This window comes from Lagenorhynchus albirostris, chromosome 2 (assembly GCF_949774975.1).
Source record: "Lagenorhynchus albirostris chromosome 2, mLagAlb1.1, whole genome shotgun sequence".
In the NCBI taxonomy this organism is placed as follows: Eukaryota; Metazoa; Chordata; class Mammalia; order Artiodactyla; family Delphinidae; genus Lagenorhynchus; species Lagenorhynchus albirostris.
Genome location: NC_083096.1, coordinates 25,376,731 through 25,390,571, shown reverse-complemented (window position 1 = coordinate 25,390,571; position 13,841 = coordinate 25,376,731). Strand labels below are relative to the sequence as shown.

Sequence of the window (13,841 nt, the reverse complement as noted above, 5' to 3'; positions counted from 1 at the left end):
GGCCTGAAGCCCTACCCTGACAGCCAAAGTGAAGCACGGCCCGCTAATGCAGCCTTAATTCACTTTGTTGGCAGAGAAAGCAAGCTCACCATGCTGCTGCGGGAGTCCCTGGGGAACGTGAACTGCCGCACGACCATGATCGCTCACATCTCGGCCGCCGCCGGGAACTATGCCGAAACCCTGTCCACCATCCAGATTGCCTCGAGAGTGTTGAGGATGAAGAAAAAGAAAACGAAGGTAAGGAGCTTGCAGGGGGTGCAGGTGGCTGAAGGAGCTTTCGTAGCCCTGCCCTGGAACTGAGTCAGAAAGGGCCAAATCAATATTTCGAATCCCCCAGCACCAGGGGCGTGGTGAGCATGGCTGGCTGCTGCTGGCCCGGCTAAGCAACCACCCCGGGGCAGGAACCCCTTCTGGCCGATACTGAAGTCACTTCCCCTCCGCACCGCTGGTGCTTTCCTCGGTCATCCAGCCTGGACCCCTAACGGGGAGTACTTGGTCCACTTTAGATAGTTTAAATGGATTGCTACTTTGAAAATTTTGAGAGGGACGGGAACTATTTCATAGTGTATCTCTTGCCTACCTTGGTCCTTCAACTGACTGACCCCTCCTCGCTCAGGTGGCCCTACTGCCCTTGCATTTCCAGGAGGCATTCTCGGGCTGCTGGGTGTTGTCATGTTAATTCAGCGGTTTCTGTTTGATGCAGAGTCTGCTAGAAACCACTGGGCTCGTTTTCTCGGGCCGAGGCAAAGCCAGGACAGTGGCGGTGTGACAAGAACGTTTGAGAAAATCATCATGATTGTGGTCACTCTGGTCCATAGCCAGCTGGTGATTTGTGGGGGGTGTTCCGCCTCCTTTTTGTATCTTTCTTTTTTTTTTTTTTGGTCAAAAACACATCTTTCCAGTGTTCCGTGGCACAAGTTGTCACAAATGGTTTGGGTGTGCAAACTGGTGACCCCTCCTCTGTCCTTAGGCAGTCGGATGGGACCTGGGCGGGTCACCCCGTTTCATGAACAGCCTCTGCTTCCCCAGTGCGCCTCACAGGGGTTTCCTTCGAGTATGAGGCCGTGACGTGCATAGCTTGGGTGACTGGCCTGGCACACCCCGGGTGACAGCCCAGAAGCAGGGAGGCCCACTGGGGTCTGGACGGCCTATATGGAGCCGGTGGCCTCCACCCGTTGCCCCACGAAGTCAGGGTCCCTGGGAGGGCTGTCTTAGAAGGGTGGCCCACACTAACGGTTCCCCTCTCACTCACAGTACACGTCGAGCTCCTCCGGGGGAGAGAGCTCCTGTGAGGAAGGCAGAATGCGCAGGCCCACCCAGCTGAGACCCTTCCACGCCAGGGCCGCCGTGGAGCCGGACTTCCCAATCCCTCACCTGTCTAGCGACCCCGACTACTCCTCCAGCAGCGAGCAGTCCTGCGACACGGTCATCTACATTGGGCCAAACGGCACGGCCCTCTCTGACAAGGAGCTCACCGACAACGAGGGGCCTCCAGATTTTGTCCCTATCGTGCCGGCCCTGCAGAAGGCGGCCAGGGGTGACAGCCGGTCCACAGAGGCCGGAGAGGCCGCGGCCAGCAAATCGGAAAGGGACTGCTTGAAGTGCAACACGTTCGCCGAGCTGCAGGAGAGGCTAGATTGCATTGACGGCAGTGAGGAGTCCAGCACGTTCCCTTTCGAAGAGCTGCCGGCCCAGTTTGGGGCACAGCAAGGAAGCCAGAGTGTCCCGCTAAGCCAGGCAGCTGGGGCAAGCCCGCTCTGTGAGTCTGATAAGGAAGATGATGGGTCAGATAGCCCGCTGACAGCCAGAGAAGGCAGTGAGCCCCCGGGCTCCAAGGTGCAGGGGAATCACTCCCCTGTCCCTGCTGCGTGGCTCACCAACGGCCCCACCCCTGCCTCACCCAGAAGCATCCCGGGCAGCGGCAGCCAGCACAGTTCTTCCCAGCTTGTGCAGAGCCCCAGCCTCCAGAGCAGCCGGGAAAGCCTGAACTCCTGTGGCTTTGTAGAAGGCAAGCCCAGGCCTATGGGCTCCCCCAGGCTGGGCATCGCCAGCCTGTCCAAGACCTCAGAGTACAAGCCGGCCAGCTCTCCTTCCCAGAGGTGCAAAGTCTACACCCAGAAGGGTGTCCTGCCTTCTCCTGCCCCCCTGCCCACCTTCAGCAAGGATGCGGGCGTGGTATCTAGTGAGTCCCTGCTGCAGCCCGAGGTACGTACCCCCCCAGTCGGAATGAGCCCCCAGGTTTTGAAGAAATCCATGTCTACTGGGAGTGAAGGGTTCCCAGAATCCCCTGTGGATGCCGAACATCAGGCAGCCACTTCTGCAGATGCCAAGAAGGAGATACGCAGCACCACGATGGTGACAGTGCAGCAGCCCCTGGAGCTGAATGGTGAGGACGAGCTGGTGTTCACGCTGGTGGAGGAGCTGACCATCAGCGGGGTCCTGGGCGGCGGCCGCCCCACCAGCATCATCAGCTTCAACAGCGACTGCTCGGTGCAGGCCTTGGCCTCGGGCTCCAGGCCCGTCAGCATCATCGGCAGCGTCAGCGAGGACCTCGAGTGCTACTCAAACGTGGCTCCTGTCTCCGAGGTCAGCATCACGCAGTTCTTGCCCTTCCCGAAACTGAACCTGGATGAGCAGGCCCGGGAGACAGGGAGCAGGCGTTCCTCCATCAGCTCCTGGCTGAGCGAGATGAGCACAGGCAGTGACGGCGAGCCGCCCTGCCACAGTTTCATAGCCCAGACGTGTTTCGGGCATGGGGAAGCAATGGCAGACCCTCCGGCCTCGGAGTTCGTCAGCGGCACGCAGAACACCGCTGTGGTGTGCCGAGAGAAGCCCAAGGAGGGCCCCGACAGTTTGCTCCTCTTGTCGGAAATGGGGGACGACTCCTTCAACAAAGCAACCCCCGTCAAAGGCTGCAAGATATCCACGCTGGGCAAAGCCATGGTCACCATCTCGAATACGGCCAGCCTGGGCAACTGCGAAGGGTACATCCCCATGAAGACCAACATTACGGTTTACCCCTGCATCGCCGTGAGCTCCCGGAACGTCCAAGAGCCCGAGGCGTCCCTTGCCACCGTCAGCTCAGTCCCCAAAGCAGCCCGGTCTCAGGAGAGCAAGGAAAGTGGTGCAAAGAAAGAGATGAAATTTGAGGACCCCTGGCTGAAACGAGAAGAGGAGGTAAAGAAAGAGAATGCCTATCCCCACGAAGCAGGGATGAGGCACGAGACTGCCCCAGGCCCCCCAAAGCCTGAGGCCAGAGCGGAACAGGACAGGAAGGCCAGCCCCAGCGACGGGCTCAGCAGCAGCAGCGGTGAGGTATCTGCCTCCCCTGTGGCCGACAACTTCAGGAGGGTTGTGGACGGCTGTGAGACGGCCCTGCCCAGTGTGGCTGCCCAGAGCCCTGTGCATCTCAACAAAAGCCTGAAGTCGAGCAGCCTTCCCAGGGCTTTTCAGAAAGCCAGCCGGCAGGAGGAACCGGACAGCCTCTTCTCTCACTGCCCTGCCGAGACCAACGGCATCGGCCCGGCTTCCAGCACCCAGGCGTCCAAGGCCACCCTGGAGAGGAAGGTGGCGTCACCCAAGCACTGTGTCCTGGCTCGGCCCAAAGGCACTCCCCCGCTGCCCCCTGTCCGAAAGTCCAGCTTGGACCAGAAGAACCGGGCCAGCCCCCAGCACAGCGCCTGCAGCAGCAACTCCAGCAGCCCCTTGAACCAACCGGCGCCCTTCTCCGCCAGCTTCCTAGACGAGCCTAGCGGCAAGACGAAGGATGCCGGCAGCTGCAGCAGCAAGCTCTTCGGTGTCAAACTGGAGCAGCTGGCCAGCAGGACCAACTCTCTCGGCAGGACAACAGTCAGCCACTACGAATGCCTCTCGCTGGAGAGGGCCGAGAGCCTGTCCTCCGTGAGCTCCAGGCTGCACGCGGGGAAGGACAGCACCATGCCCCGCACGGGGAGGAGCCCGGGCCGCAGCGCCGGGGCCTCGCCCACCAACCCGGGCCCCGCGCAGTCGGCCGGGGCCTCGCCCAAGGCCAGCCAGTCCAAGATCTCCGCCGTGAGCAAGCTGCTCCTGGCCAGCCCCAAGGCCCGCAGCCTGTCCACCTCCACCACCAAGACCCTGAGCTTCTCCACCAAGTCCCTGCCGCAGGCGGTGGGTCAGAGCTCCGGCCCGCCCCCCGGCGGGAAGCACATGTCCTGGTCCACCCAATCGCTGAGCCGGAGCCGGGGCTCGGGCCTGGCGTCCAAGCTGCCGCTGCGGGCGGTGAACGGGCGCATCTCGGAGCTGCTGCAGGGCGGCGCGGGGCCCCGGGGGCCGCCGGGGCGCGCGGGGCCCGAGGCGGAGGAGCGCGCGGCCACCGCCGACGAGCGCCCGCCACCCGCCGTCCCGCTGCCCTCGCCCTACAGCAAGATCACGCCGCCGCGCAGGCCCCACCGCTGCAGCAGTGGCCACGGCAGCGACAACAGCAGCGTGCTGAGTGGGGAGCTGCCGCCTGCCATGGGCAAGACGGCGCTCTTCTACCACAGCGGCGGCAGCAGCGGCTACGAGAGCATGATGCGCGACAGCGAGGCCACCGGCAGCGCGTCGTCCGCCCAGGACTCCATGAGCGAGAACAGCAGCTCCGTGGGCGGGCGCTGCCGCAGCCTCAAAGCCCCGAAGAAGCGCGCCAACTCAGGTAGGCTCGGGCCCGGGCATCGATGGGCGGAGGGCGGGCCCCAGGACTCGGGGGTGGGCGCCCCTGTCCCCAACCGCCTGTCACCTGCTGGGGACAGAGCCATGGAGGGCTTCACTGTCACACCACAGGCAAGTGCAGACTCCGGAATGTTCCGGTCCAAATGTAGGGACTGTGGTCAGTGCACATCATAAGCCATTTGCTTGCCTCAAATCAAAGAAACCAACCTCAAGGGACCCATGCAGTCATGTTGTAATTCTAGACGTTGTGATGTGGATCGCCCCATTCACCCACCCCATCACAGATCGTGAAATACGATGAGGAGGTTAGCCTCCCAGCACGTTCAGGAGTCATCATGGCTGTCAGAATTTCGATGTCTTTATTTCCCAGGCGGTGTATGCATCAGGCTTTGATCTATTTTGACGGTGCTCTGCTTCAGACCCTCAGCCCTGCGTCTCAGCAGCAGACCTGGGAGCAGAACCCCCTGTATAAGACAAGTGGAGAACAGAAATCCATTCAGTATAACATGACAGCTGTTGGGTCCTATTTTCAGGGTCAAGGGCATTCAAATGTATTGATAGCAGTTACTAAAAATAGCAAAGAAGTTTACCTAAGCCAGAGCCTTTGACAACAGCAACAAAAAAATCTGGCCTTCCCCGTACTCGGTTGTTAAACCTTATTATTACAATCTACCCAGCCTTGGTCTTCAAAGTCCAGATTATTGTGTGACGTTTGCCATGTGCTCACATGAGTTTGAGTGTTACAGAGTGCTTTCACGTACTCTAATTTAGCATCTTGAATCTACCAATCCAGTTTATTCTTACAATAGCTTTACCCTTTTTTTGACTTGTATGGTTTGGTTTGGCTGTTACACTGGAGTAAAGAGGAAGAAAAACTAACCACTTGGAGAGTGGACCACAGGCTCTACACGTGTCCTTGCTTGCTGCTACCTCCTTTTGTAAATGCTGTTCTCGAGGGTCCCTTGTTAGGTTAGGCTGTTTGTGTAAAATCAAAGCACCAGTCTGGGTGCCAGAGATGGGGTTTAATAGAGAGTGCCGAGGGCGTCGGACTGCTGTGAGCAGCTGCCGTAGATCCCAGGCTCCATAATGGATACGGCAGTGGAGATATGCTCCTTGCAGGCTGGGTGACCTTGTCTCGCTTATTTACGATTATTATTAAGAAAAATGCTGGCTGTCAGACATGATCAGCATAAATCAAAAGCAACTTCTTTAAGAGAAGCCATAAAACTCCTCAAAGGAAACTCCTAGCTCGATGGCATGATTTTACAATTACTAGAGACATTTGGAACTGCAGAGGAGACAGGCAATTATCTGTTAGTGGAGGTTGCTTTAATGCTTTGGTTATTTCCTTAGTGAAAATGAACTAGAAATATACTGCCAGGAAGAGAACCTTGAGTTTTTTGAGTGCTTCGTAGTACAGGTAACAGTGGAAACAACCGAACATCGTGAATGTTCACCTTTCCAGTCCCATTCCTGGAGATTCCATGTCGGTGGAGAGTGCGCAGAATTCGACCTGGTGCAGTGGGATGATTGATCTAGAAAGCAGGAGACTTGGGGTCTTGGGCTGTGTGACGTTTGGGGAATAACTATACTCTTTGGGCTTCAGTTTTCTCACATCAAAGTAAAATGAAAGGGTTGGTAGAGAACCACCATGGTATCTCTGATGCTCACGTTGTAGAAGTTGGTGCAAATAATATAAAGAATATTGGTGGTAATATGACTTCCTTTCCATATGACGATCCGTAGTCAGTGGGATTTATTTTTATTTTTTATTTCCTTTCCTTTTTTAAATTTTTATTTATTTTACATTTTTATTGGAGTATAATTGCTTTACAATGGTGTGTTAGTTTCTGCTTTATAACAAAGTGAATCAGTTATATATATACATATGTTCCCATAACTCTTCCCTCTTGCGTCTCCCTCCCTCCCACCCTCCCTATTCCACCCCTCTAGGTGGTCACAAACCACCTAGCTGATCTCCCTGTGCTATGCAGCTGCTTCCCACTAGCTATCTATTTTACGTTTGGTAGTGTATATATGTCCATGCCGCTCCCTCACGTCGTCCCGGCTTACCCTTCCCCCTCCCCATATCCTCAGGTCCATTCTCTAGTAGGTCTGTGTCTTTATTCCCATCTTGCCCCTAGGTTCTTCATGACATTTTTTTTTCTTTTTTCCTTAGATCCCATATATATGTGTTAGCATACGGTATTTGTTTTTCTCTTTCTGACTTACTTCACTCTGTATGACAGACTCTAGGTCCATCCACCTCACTACAAATAACTCAATTTTGTTTCTTTTTATGGCTGAGTAATATTCCATTGTATATATGTGCCACATCTTCTTTATCCATTCATCTGTTGATGGATTAAAGACCTAAATGTAAGGCCAGACACTATCAAACTCTTAGAGGAAAACACAGGCAGAACACTCTATGACATAAATCACAGCAAGATCCTTTTGACCCACCTCCTAGAGAAATGGAAACAAAAACAAAAATAAACAAATGGGACCTAAGAAACTTAAAAGCTTTTGCACAGCAAAGGAAACCATAAACAAGACCAAAAGACAACCCTCAGAATGGGGGAAAATATTTGCAAATGAAGCAACTGACAAAGGATTAATCTCCAAAATTTACAAGCAGCTCATGAAGCTCAATATCAAAAAAACAAACAACCCAATCCAAAAATGGGCAGAAGACCTAAAAAGACATTTCTCCAAAGAAGATATACAGATTGCCAACAAACACATGAAAGAATGCTCAACATCATTAATCATTAGAGAAATGCAAATCAAAACTACAATGAGATATCATCTCACACCGGTCAGAATGGCCATCATCAAAAAATCTAGAAACAATAAATGCTGGAGAGGGTGTGGAGAAAAGGGAACACTGTTGCACTGTTGGTGGGAATGTAAATTGATACAGCCACTATGGAGAACAGTATGGAGGTTCCTTAAAAAGCTAAAAATAGAACTACCATACTACCCAGCAATCCTACTACTGGGCATATACCCTGAGAAAACCATTATTCAGAAAGAGTCATGTAGGGCTTCCCTGGTGGTGCAGCGGTTGAGAGTCTGCCTGCCGATGCAGCGGACACGGGTTCGTGTCTCGGTCTGGGAGGATCCCATGTGCCGCGGAGCGGCTGGGCCCGTGAGACATGGCCGCTGAGCCTGCGCGTCCGGAGCCTGTGCTCCGCAAGGGGAGAGGCCGCCAACAGTGAGAGGCCCGCGTACTGCAAAAAAAAAAAAAAAAAAAAGAGTCATAGCCAGGACATGGAAGCAACTTACGTGTCCATCAACAGATGAAGGGATTTATTTTTAAGTTGTTAAATTTTGATCAGGCCTCTTCTGTGCAGTTAGATCTTGGTGATATGGAAGTTGCAAGTGTGGTTGGGGAGGAGCAGGCAGCGTAGAAGACAAGGCCACTGTAAGAAGTGCATAATCTCACTGGCGAGCAAGGATGAAGAGTGTGGAACAGGGAACAGTGAACCGTGAACCAAGGTGCCTTGCCAAGTGCTGACTGAGGTTGTGAGAGCTAAGGGTAAGAAGTATTTAGACAAAGAGGGCCCAGAACATTGAAGAAGGCTACAGGGAAACATTGGGATTGGGCCAGGCCTTAAAGGATGCTGGGACAAAGCGGGTAAAGGGCGTTGTAGGCTGAGGCAGTGATGGGAACACAAGCTTGAGGCAGTAAGAGCATGGTTTACGGATAAAGAGCGGGGTTAACTCAACAAGGGGGATATTCTTAATGGATGTAATAACGGACAGAAAATGTAAGCCCATATCAAGTTATTCCTTGAACGTCTGGCCACTGTGATGAGAATTACTGCAGTTGGCAATGGGGAGTCATTATAGGTTCCTGGCTGAGAGTGTCATAAGGTGACAGAAGCTGTGGGTTGCTTTCTATAGATGGCTTTTCATCAATCCTTCCACCGTTCCTTGCCAGCTCCCCCATGGTAGGTACACGAATGTATACGTGTAGCCATTAGCCATGAAGTAGAGTGATGACAGCCAGATCAGGTGGGGAGCGAATGTCCACCCTGTCCAGAGGGCATTCAGTTGCTAAGAGGATGGAAATCGGGGATGGGCAGTTTATGGCATAGTTGCATCAGCTTGGCCGCCCCTGAGGCCCCATCCTTTCAGTGATTGATAGCTCTTTGGTATCATGTGGGCTCTCCCAGACACTCTCTCTCTTCTTCCTCATGTTCCTGACACTTCACCTCAAACCTGGTGTGTTACCCCCTTGGCTTCTCTCTTTTTTTTTTTTCCTTCTCTCTCAGGCTGGCTGGGGAAATATGAAAATTAGATCAGCACCTTGGTCTGAGTGAAGTTCATTGCCACTGTAGCAGGCCCGGGTGTGGTGTGACACAGCATCCAGAAAGCCCAGGAGAGAAACCAGCCAGGGAGTGTGTCGGTTCTGAGATGCACCCAGGGCTTGACCTGCCTGGACGTGAGCTCCTGAGAGCCCTGTTCGGCGCTTGACTCAGCCTGTTGGGTCCGCAGTGCTGGGCTGGTGCAGGTTACCATGAATCAGTTGGACACCATCGATTGATGCGTTGGTTGGTTGGTTGGCTGACCGTGTGGTCCTACAAGTTAGCTGAGTTCTTTTCTATGTACTTCTCATATCTCGCCCTGCTGGTGACCTGTGTTGTAAACATTAAGCCTATCCTCTATTTTCTTTCCCACTCTAAGCACCAAACACCGTGCCTTCCCTTCTCTGGGTGCCGAGTAAACGTTACTGACCGAGGGGTTGCCGGGTTCAGTTAGCAGATCCACTGCACCCAAACCTGTGACTAGTTACTGCTCCAAAGGGCCTAGAGCGCCACGGTTCACTCTGTCTGTACCCCTCGGCTTGTTCGGTTCTCAGGTGCCATCTTATTTTGTTTTAATGAATTCAGGAAACACAGTGGTTCCTGGCTTAATGAAAACGGGGATAAGGCAGGCAGCATCTTGGCAGTTGTCAGATTTCTAGAGTGTTTCTAAGAGACTCTACCTAGAAACAGATGAGAAAGGGTTCCAAATGAGATAGCCTTTTTGACTATAAGTTGGGAACTACTAGAAAAGTAATTGGCTCGCTAAGACACCGAGGAAGCCCCTTAGAGTGGAGAGCGGGTGGAGGCAGGTACGGGGCTGAGAGGCCTAGAGCAAGTGTGTGAGGGGCCTGGGCTCTGCAGCCGGGCCCCTCGCCATCTCCTGTCTAGCCTGGGAAGGGTTCACTCTTCAATTCAAGCTTGCAGCAGCCAGTGCAGCCCCATCCTCATTCATCTGGCAGGCCACGGAGCTGACCTTGCCGGCCAGTAAATCCACACACGCTGATCTTTCCCCTCCCCCCACCCCTCCCCACTCCTCGTTGCGGATGCCCGTGGGTCCTCCTGGCATTCGTGCTTTCTGCTTTTTGACTCAGTATCTTTCTAGTGCCTGTACCCTGAGTCGGAATGAAGACGGAGGGTGACGGAGGGAAAGCTGGTGACGGCGGTTTCTCAGGGGCGGGCGGTGGGGATGGACATCAGCTTGTTCCCAGAGGAGTGTCGTGAGTCCTCGGCGCTCAGAATGCCCATGTTTCCTGACATTTGACCTAAGAAGCAGCATCTTCAGACTCAGCGTGGACACTTTTTTAAAAAAATGTTTTTGGAGTAGAGTTGCTTTACAATGTTGTGTTAGCTTCTGCTGTACAGTAAAGTGAATCAGCTATAGGTATCATATATCCCCTCTTTTTTAGATTTCCTTCCCATTTAGGTCACCACAGAGCTTTGAGTAGAGTTCCCTGTGCTATACGGTAGGTTCTCATTAGTTACCATTTTATACATAGTGGTGTATATATGTCGAATGTGGACACTTTTATCTGCACTCAGTGATGATAAAAATGGAAGGCCCAACATCAGACTCCTCACTGGGGCCATCAGTGCTGCGGAGGGTAGAGTGGGGCGTGACAGGCCGGGGGCCCCTCCTGCCGCACGCAGGCGGCAGCCACGCCTGGATGGGGAGGGGAGAGGGTGGGCTCAGGTCAAATTGGGGATATTGCATGCAGCAAAGCTATTGGCATTTATCAGCTTAAGTGCTTTGTTCTTTTTTTGCACACTTGACGTCTCCATGTCCAGACTGAGTGCCGGGCTGATGAGCAGGGAGTGATAGAGAAGAAAAAGGAATCCTGACCCACTGGCATCAGGACGTGTGATCCCAAACCAGACAGCTGCATCTGACGGGGCCCCGCACCACTGTTGCCCGACTAAGGCGCTTTCCCGCAGCTTCCTTACAGCGGACACGTCCCTGACCTTCCAGCAACCTGGAAGGAAGTGGTCATTGACAGGGACTAGGTTCAGCAGAAAGCTGGAAGCATCTGCTTGAGAGGTGGAGAGGGGGGAGCATGCTGAAAATCCAAGAAATCATATTTCTGTGGGGACCCAGGCAAAGGCCCTGTGGTCAGTTCTCTCCTAGTGATGACGTGGCGTTTGGGCACCGTTGTTTCCTGTGCCCTTTCCAGCAGTGTGAGGGCGCCACCCCTCCCTCTGAAACTTCCTTCACAGCATTAAACTCCATTTCCTCTGGTGTGACCACATTCCCCTGCCCCTGCCCTCAGCTTTCCCCATCACACCCGAAGTAAGGCTCCCAGTGTACCTGTGGAGGAGATGAGAGGGGAGGGGAGGCTCCTCAGTGGTGGGTGCAAGACCTGGACGATATCAATTCATTCATGGAATTGATTTACCAGTGACCAAATTCAGAACGCTCAGAAAATGCAAGATAACTTCACTACATGCGGGAGAAACCCCCAGACTGCAACTCACCCGACACTGGGCACTCACTTCCCAGCCTGGCAGGGATTGATTGACGTGGTGAGGAAGTTGAGAAGATTGCAAAAAAGCATGGAAAGAAGGCAATGGGAGTTAGATTGTCTTCAGGGTATTTCTATTAAGCTACGAATAGCCCAGTGAAATGTCATTCTCCATTCAGGCTTCTTTACTTCTCTTTCCCCAATCGGGGTGATCTCATAGGTCGTCCTGGAGTGGTTTGGAAGGAGATAGTGACCCTTATTCCTGATATTTTCCCATCTGATCACATCCCATCTGTGGCAACCAGACTCCTAGGTAGCCCCCAATGGTCCCTGCCTCCTGGCATTCACCGTTGCTTCGTCCCCCCCCCATACTATACTAGGGTTGGTCTCTGCGTGCAGTAGAATAAGGCGGTGAATCACTTCAATAGAAGTGAGTGATGGTATGTCACTTTCAAGATTAGGCTGTGAAAGACGCGGTAGCTGCTCTTTTCCCACTCTGGGTAAACCAGCTGCTATGCCGTAAGTAGCCCTGTGGAGAGGCCCACCGGGCAATGAACTGAAACTCCGGCCAACGGCCACATGAGTGAGCTTAGAAGTGGATGCTGCAGCCCTAGTCAAGCCTTCAGATGATGGCAGCACCATCTGACACTTTGACTGCAGCTCACGAGAGACCCTGAGCCAGAACCGCCCAGTTAAATAAGCTGCTCCCAGCTCCCTGCCTCACAGGAATGTAGCTGCTGGGTTTAGGCTAATTTGTTACACGGTGATAGGTAACTGATACACCACCAATCCCATGACCCTCCTCAGTTCCTCCCCTATTTCTCACGTAAACAGATCCTTAGAAGAGTCATCCCAGAAATGTCTGAACACGTGCACCCAGTGGATTAAACGACTGAGATGCCCATACATGACTGACCTCGCTTTTAGAGGAGTTGTTGCTCCCTGACTTGTCCTCGGGGTCAGGGGAGGTAAGGGGGAGGACCAGTCACCCTTCCTAGGGGCTGAGTACACATTATCCAACTGAGGCAAAAGGGCTTACTGGGAGCCCCATCACGAGTGTTTGCAGCCTGAGGAACTCGGGCTGCCTGGTGGCCAGGCCCAGTCTCCACCTGAAAGATGCTCAGACTCTCCCTGCCTCCGAGGGCTGGACATCCTCCCACTGATGCAGTGTTCCTCGGCCTCCCTACAGGTTCTGCAGCAGCCCCATCTGACGGGGGCTGGAGCTGAGCCCACAAAGGCAGAGCCGTTTGCTCAGCGTCAGCTAGTTTGATCAGGCCAACTTAAAAAACCCAAAACTATCGGCTGGCTTATTTCCATTGTCAAGGAGACAGATATTTACTTTGCTTCAGTGGTTGACACTTCCCAGTTTTCTAAGTCAGTGTGTGTGAGTGTGTGCACACGCACGCGCATGTGCTCGTGCATGCGGGCGTGCACGAGATAAAGATCTGGGCCCAAAAAAGGAGCCTGTAGGACAGCGTATGCTTTGTAGAGAAAATGAACTATCAGTATGTACTTAGAGTCCCTCGTCGTCTCCTGAAGGAAGGCCCACCAACCCACACTCCGAACAGTCACGCGCTACCCAATCACCACCACCGCCTGGAGCTGCAGGTGGTGGCTTTCCACGTTCCTAGCTCCCTGGGGTGGTGAGAAGGTCGTCCTGTGCCTTGGCCCCCCTGATGATATACTGAAGAGTTCTGGCTCTTTTTCTCTCTGAGCTTGTGGTACTTTAAGCCTTCTTTAGCAGTCAGTGGATCTCTCACAGTTGGAGAAAAGTACACTGTCTTTCTTTCCGGAAGGGTCATCAGGCCACACAGGCCATGGTGGCCTGGCACTCAACAGGCAGAACCCACTGGAATTGGGGGGAGGAGGATGGAGGGAGAGTGGTGCAGAGGGGGCATGAACTCCTCCGGGGTTCCCTGAGCACCATGGACGTGGTGCTGTAAGGACCCGTGCTTCCCCCAACAGCAGCCCACTAGCGATGCAGCCCGTCTCCCAGGGCCTCCAGGAGAACCACCAGACTGCGCATCCTTTGCGTTCTCGGCGTTCCTCGGCCTCCCTGCGTGTTGTGCAGCAGCCCTATCTGACTGCTGCTGCATCACGGCGTGGAAGCTCACTTGCTCTCCCTCACTCTCACTGGAGTCTGACTGGGTGGAGCCCACTCTATTTAAAAGCAGAATCAGCCCAGACTCTAAGTGCAGGTAGCCACGGCTTCAGGCAGACTCAACCTTCTTTCCTCGGACTCAGGAGGGACCACATATCCATCCTGAGTTAAATGAGATCGGGCTCCCTTCAGCGTCAAGATAAACCGGTTGCGATGGTGTCACGTTTCCCAACCATCCTCCTTCCAGGAGAAAGCAAGCCTCCTAGATGCCCCTTACTAGAG

At 53.7% G+C, this 13,841-nt stretch overlaps 1 protein-coding gene across 1 annotated transcript in view; it reads left to right on the top strand.

Moving 5' to 3' along the window:
• The window catches only part of KIF26B (kinesin family member 26B), a 491,854-nt gene that overhangs the window by 467,265 nt on the left and 10,748 nt on the right, over window positions 1-13,841 (top strand). Inside the window, exons 11-12 of the mRNA XM_060128442.1 lie at window positions 75-237; window positions 1,255-4,669. Coding sequence (XP_059984425.1) covers window positions 75-237; window positions 1,255-4,669 — 3,578 coding nt within the window. The remainder of the gene's footprint in view (window positions 1-74; window positions 238-1,254; window positions 4,670-13,841) is intronic.